The following is a 6,962-nucleotide window of genomic DNA, read 5'->3' as shown; positions in this document are numbered from 1 at the left end:
ACGGACCTCATGCTGCTTGTTGGAGGAATTCATATGGTTGACGTTGACAGTACATCACCAGTGGCTGATCATATCATAAATATGACTATAAAATGAGATAACACATTGGGCTATTGGGGGACATTTTATTTCTTAAAATAAAAAATAACACTGAAACTGGAGGGATGTGGTCATCACATGATTGTGTGTGTCACTGAGTGTGTTGACCAGAGGCACACACACACATACAGTATAGACATGGGGGAAGCGTGTGTGTGTGTGTGTGTGTGTGTGTGTGTGTGTGTGTGTGTGTGTGTGTGTGTGTGTGTGCGCGCTCGCGCGTGCCCGGCTGCATGCACTTATGAAGTTCGTCCTTGGCCTTGTCTGATGAAAAAGCAGACGGGACAGAAGGCACCAACCCCCTGCAACCTTGGCCATGTGTGTGTGTGTGTGTGTGTGTGTGTGTGTGTGTGTGTGTGTCAGAGAGTAGATACAGGGTGAGGGGGGGGAGAGTCTTCAGTGGCTGGTACAGTACTACTGCCTCTTGTAGCAACAATGAGAACAAAGGTCACATACAGCACGCACGCACGCACGCATGCACGCACAGACACACACAAACACACACAGTTGTGTGATACCAGGAAATCACTATCCCATGGGCCCCATTTTCCTCGACCGCGAGAACTTATTTTAGCGTCGGTGCTGGTGTTGTACCTTCATACCGGTGTAATGTTCTTAAAATGAGGCGTTGTGTTCTTCTGGCCGCAAAGTTATCTTCCCCACAGAATGTGAGCTCCAAATGAGGACCAGCTTGGAGCTCGTTATTCAGAACAAAATGACTAAGCCGACTAAGAGAGAGAAAGAAAGAGGAACGCACCAAAACACCACTCCAATGCTACTCCAATCAAAGTGTGAGTCAAGCAACACCACATTACACTGTGTTATTTATTGTCAGAATCTCGTAGCAGGGCTGTTCTGCAGTTGTAGTGCACAGCTCACTCACTCACACACACGCACGGACGCACGCACAGACGGACGGACGCACGCACGCACACTCTACCCAAGGCTAACTGTGACATAAAGTGTGCTTTGAGATTTTACAGAGGGAGAAAATGGACTTGACCTATAGATGGACACACACAGACACATGTGCCCCTGCGTGTGTGCGTGCCCCACACGTGCACACACACACGTGCACACACACACACACAGCAAATAACCAACTGTCAAATAAAAATAAGAGATAAAGAGATAGGGAGACAGTCCAGGAGACTCACAGGTCTCAGACAGAGGGACACAGAGGACAGACCAGGAGACACACAGGTCTCAGACAGAGGGACACAAAGAGGACAGAACAGGAGACTCACAGGTCTCAGACAGAGGGACACAGAGAGGACAGACCAGGAGACTCAAAGGTCTCAGACAGAGGGACACAGAGAGGACAGACCAGGAGACTCAAAGGTCTCAGACAGAGGGACACAAAGAGGACAGACCAGGAGACTCACAGGTCTCAGACAGAGGGACACAGAGGACAGACCAGGAGACTCACAGGTCTCAGACAGAGGGACACAGAGAGGACAGACCAGGAGACTCACAGGTCTCAGACAGAGGGACACAGAGGACAGACCAGGAGACTCACAGGTCTCAGACAGAGGGACACAGAGAGGACAGACAGAGGGACACAGAGGACAGACCAGGAGACTCACAGGTCTCAGACAGAGGGACACAGAGAGGACAGACAGAGGGACACAGAGAGGACAGACAGAGGGACACAGAGAGGACAGACAGAGGGACACAGAGGACAGACCAGGAGACTCACAGGACTCAGACAGAGGGACACAGAGGACAGACCAGGAGACTCACAGGTCTCAGACAGAGGGACACAGAGAGGACAGACAGAGGGACACAGAGAGGACAGACAGAGGGACACAGAGAGGACAGACAGAGGGACACAGAGAGGACAGACAGAGCTTAGGGAGGACAGGATCAAAGAGGAAAAGGAGCCCAGAGCAGAGAGGAGCTAGAGGGAGCTTTATCTGATCTCATTTCCCTCCAGCACTACCCCCCCCCCCCAAATCCCCACAGTGTGTGTGTGTGTGTGTGTGTGTGTGTGTGTGTGTGTGTGTGTGTGTGTGTGTGTGTGTGTGTGTGTGTGTGTGTGTGCGTGTGCGTGTGCGTGTGCGTGTGTGTGTGTGTGTGTGTTTTAGTGGTAGCGGATCAGGCTGCTGGCAGGGGGAAGAGATCGGCAGAGGGAACAGAAAGAGAGAGAGAGAGAGAGAGAGAGAGAGAGAGAGAGAGAGAGAGAGAGAGAGAGAGAGAGAGAGAGAGAGAGAGAGAGAGAGGATCAAGCTGAGGGATGGAGATGCAGAAAGAAAGAGAGAAGAGGAGGAAAGGTACATATCCTTGGGGGGATTTGGAGACAGACCTCTTTAAGAAACAAGGCAGGAAACACTGCCAGTAAGGAAGGAAGAGAGAGAGAGAGAGAGAGAGAGAGAGAGAGAGGGAAGAATAAAGGTTGGAAAACAAGGAAAAAGTCGCCCCATAGAGAGACAGTGAGAGGAGAGCGTTGTGTTTGCCGTGGATCTTCATGTATAAAATATGAGGCACAACTATCTCTCCTCATAACACCAAAACACTACTGTACCTCTCACCAACGCAAACACTACTGTACCTCTCACCAACGCAAACACTACTGTACCTCTCACCGACGCAAACACTACTGTACCTCTCACCAACGCAAACACTACTGTACCTCTCACCAACGCAAACAGCAACAGAACGTCTCCTCCCGGAAAATGGGAGAACTGCCACGTCTCTCAGCATGCGTCATTCTTCCCACAAACTAGCGAATAGCCAAATACATATATACGTAAGTCTCATCTTTTTTTCAAAGACAGCAGACAATGCGGTATAGTCCAAATGGACCCAGATCTGCAACTCTGATGGAACCAAATAGACCTGGTTGAATCTGTACACTCTCAGAGTTGTGAGGGGTCCTTGAAAGTTTGAAAACCAATGAGGTAGACAGTGCTTCCAGAGCTAAAGCACAGAATGCGTTCATTGTAGAATGTCTTAAATGCGCGGGAGCCATGCAAGGTGATACATTCCTCCACATCCAGACCAGACCCTCATCTGGTCTGGCAACACTACAGGGTCTTCTCTCTGTACCTCCTCTTATGTCATCTCCATCTCAGCTGGATGTCTATTTTCTTCTATTTTTTTTTCTTTTTTTGGTTTTTGTATCGTTGTATTTCTTTTGTTGTTCATCCATTGTTGTTTATATTGTCCATTATTGGACAATTATAAAGATCTATTATTGTTTTTGTAGTCGTTCTTATTGTCATCGTGTGTGATGTATTATTTCAATCATTATCATGTCCTGCGTACAAAAGTAACATTTTCAATTAAATATAAATCATTAAAGGACCTATAACATAAAATTCAACTTTTTCAATTTCTTTTGTGTTTTTGGGGCTCCCATGTGTGTTTTTTATCCCCACAAATAACCAATTTTGAACAATCAGGCCTTCATGTCATATGGGTGTTTTAATGGAAATTGCTCTCAGAAACAGCTCGACTGATTTTGGCCTCATCGTGATGTCATCAATGTCACCCTACTTTGTACAATTCCTCCTTTTCTTCAGTCTTCAGTTGCAAATTTGCATTTCCACTTTGTTTACAATGTCCATCATTGTTGATTTTCCAAGCTGGCATGGAATGGAAACAAGCCTGGTTTTATCTAGCATGAGTATTATAATGACTCAAATATTAAATAATCTGCATATCAGCACCCTCTCCACCTCAGGACATTGTGGTACTGCAGCTAAAACTGCTTTCAAAGTCCAGAAAGAATTGACAAGGCCTGGTTATATCAGAGTGGCGATTGAGGCTCAAACCATTAGAAATAACTTTGAGGGACATATCACAATATGATTATTAAATATTAAAAGCAGTTTTAAAATGCATGTTATTTGCACGAGGTTTAACGACGGCATGGCTTCTCTGGAGGGTGGATCTCTGTCTGACGTCATACGCATGATGATGTCATATATTGGTCAGGTCAGTCTTGCCCAAATATGGAGTGAAGGCGGGACAGTAGATCTTACATTATGAATTCCGACAATGTGACACACACACAAATATGAGATACGAAAAATATTCAGTAAAGTGGTTCGCAAGATTAGCTGGACAGAGACAGACACACCCTCTTCTAGATCAACGGTCCGTACGGCTCTGTAACTCTGAGTGTGTTCCACGAACCATTAACCATGAGGACTTTACATTGTAGATTGGGGATCGAATGGATGTCCGTGGCCCAATGCATATCAAAGTGGCGGTCTTTGAAAAAGTAAAAAGAAAAAAAATGTTGAGATTCACTGTTCTATTTGGGCCCGCTTCCTCGGAGCAATGGCGTTAAAAAAAACACCAAAAAGCAGCCGACACCAATCAAGCTAGCGCGGACGTTCCATCTGCGGTGCGGCGATCATAACGGGTCAAAACATTTCAGAACGGCTTCCCAGTCGAACTTGAAGTTGAGGAACGATCGGGACGAGAACAGCTGCCCGTAGTCTCTGTTGTTGTCGTACAGTGCCAGGTGGCCGTCGGTGGGACTGCAGAAAACCGCCTCTTTGTCAAAGTTGTCCTGTAGTCTTCTGGGTTGAAATTTGCGCTCTTCTTTCCCGTTGCCATTGGCTCCTTTCTTCAGGCTCAGAGAATCTTGGGACTTGCGACTGCCTTTCATGTTTGGAGTCTTGGCTTTCATGCACTCGTTCAGCTCGTACTGGCTGAGCGGTCCCAGCAGGGTCTTCTGCGGCCTGGCTTTTCCCCACATGTCTCCCAGCAGGGTCTTCTGCGGCCTGGCTTTGCCCCACACGTCTCCCAGCAGGGTCTTCTGCGGCCTGGCTTTGCCCCACACGTCTCCCAGCAGCGCGTCCGGAAGCTGTGGCCGTCTGTGTTTGGACCGGGCTTTCTCCGAAGGTTTGCAGGTCGCTCCGGCGCTGCCGGGGAAGTCGTCGCCGCTGTCGGTAGCCTCGCCCTTCAGCCTGGCGATCCACTCCCTCAGCGGCCGTATGAAGGGAATGGCCATGAAGAACTTGTTAGGGGGCAAGCCCAGCTTGGATTTGGGCGTCATGTCGTACCGGTGACAAGGCAGCTGCTCAATGGGGAACCACTCGATGTTCCTGATCTCCTTGCGGGTTTTGGGGTTGAACTTGGTGTCCCTGGACACTCCGGGTATAATGTAGAGGCGGGCCAGTTGGCCGGCGATTGTATGCTCGATGAACACGTCCTTAGAGATACGATCTTTGATGTCGAAGCTCGTCTCCTCCAGAACTTCTCGCACGGCACAGTCGTGCGGCGCCTCATCCTCGTTGACTTTCCCCTTGGGGAATCCCCACGACTTTGCAGAGTATCCCTGAACCAGCAAAACGTGTTCTAGAGTTTCGTCTAAAATGATGGCGCCGTAGGTGGGGACACCCATCTTATATTCCTTCCACTGTTCGATGACTTTCTGGACATCTTGCCCATGAGGCAACAGGAACGGACAGTGTTGGAAAACGGCCTTGGCGAAGTCCCGGATGCCACACCGAGGCAGGCCTGGCGTGTTCGTCATGCAGAAGTCCAGGTAGAACCAGTGGGCCAGCTCGATCTGGAAGCACACCCGGATGGCGTTGTCCCTCTCCTCACTGGGGACGTGCAGGATGAACCGACTGCAGAGGTCGTCCAGAACCCCAGAAGGAATCTGGACCCGTTTGGATTCCATGGAGTCAGTCAGTCAGTGCATTTATATTAAAAATATCAGCGGCAGAACCATGCACGAAGGATGATCGATAACCTCCCCCAGACCAGAACCCGGGGGAGGGGTGGTAATCACAAAGTTATTGATCAAAGATGATCGGCCGTAGATGGAAAACAACCGCCATCATCACATCAAAGCAGCAGCGTATAGCGACCCTGGTTGTCTATTTCAATACGTCAAAATGGTTGCCACTCTCCTTTAAAAACAGAGCTGAATCAATGTAATATCAAGTCAACCAATATTCACTGATTGTTCACAGTTAGGAACAAGGTTTCTAGATCAGAGAAAAATATTATATAATCTACTCTGTGAGTTTGTCTGGACAAATTTGCCCTTATATGGACATGCCTGCTGCAAAGCCCATATTTGGTCAATATAGAGATCCCTGATGTGGGAGGGATGATAAAGGGGTGTATAGATGGAGGGATGATAGAAGGTATATAGAGCGTCCATAGGCTGTGATAGGGTGTAGATATGGATGTATGATAGACAGATGATAGGATGTGTAGATAGAGATGATAGGGTGTAGATATGGATGTATGATAGACAGATGATAGGATGTGTAGATAGAGAGATGATAGGGTGTAGATATGGATGATAGACAGATGATAGGCTGTGTAGATAGAGATGATGATAGGGTGTAGATATGGATGTATGATAGACAGATGATAGGATGTGTAGATAGAGATGATAGGGTGTAGATATGGATGATAGACAGATGATAGGATGTGTAGATAGAGATGATAGGGTGTAGATATGGATGTATGATAGACAGATGATAGGTTGTGTAGATAGAGATGATAGGGTGTAGATATGTATGTATGATAGACAGATGATAGGATGTGTAGATAGAGATGATAGGGTGTAGATATGGATGATAGACAGATGATAGGATGTGTAGATAGAGATGATAGGGTGTAGATATGGATGTATGATAGACAGATGATAGGATGTGTAGATAGAGATGATAGGGTGTAGATATGGATGATAGACAGATGATAGGATGTGTAGATAGAGATGATAGGGTGTAGATATGGATGATAGACAGATGATAGGATGTGTAGATAGAGATGATAGGGTGTAGATATGGATGTATGATAGACAGATGATAGGATGTGTAGATAGAGATGATAGGGTGTAGATATGGATGTATGATAGACAGATGATAGGATGTGTAGATAGAGAT

The 6,962-nt window shown here is 47.2% G+C and overlaps 1 protein-coding gene across 1 annotated transcript; it reads right to left on the bottom strand.

The window, feature by feature from the left end:
• Positions 1–4,205: 4,205 nt before the first annotated feature.
• On the bottom strand, positions 4,206–5,754 carry LOC310861263 (m7GpppN-mRNA hydrolase-like). The gene has a single exon (XM_083768659.1). The coding sequence runs from the start codon at positions 5,738–5,740 to the stop codon at positions 4,463–4,465; it is 1,278 nt and encodes a 425-aa protein (XP_083624785.1). The 5' UTR covers positions 5,741–5,754; the 3' UTR covers positions 4,206–4,462.
• Positions 5,755–6,962: the final 1,208 nt, after the last annotated feature.

Source organism: Protomyctophum parallelum (assembly GCF_964188405.1).
Source record: "Protomyctophum parallelum genome assembly, chromosome: 7".
NCBI classification, from domain to species: Eukaryota; Metazoa; Chordata; class Actinopteri; order Myctophiformes; family Myctophidae; genus Protomyctophum; species Protomyctophum parallelum.
The sequence above is the reverse complement of the archived record's forward strand: the minus strand, read 5'-3'. Positions and strand labels throughout refer to the sequence as shown.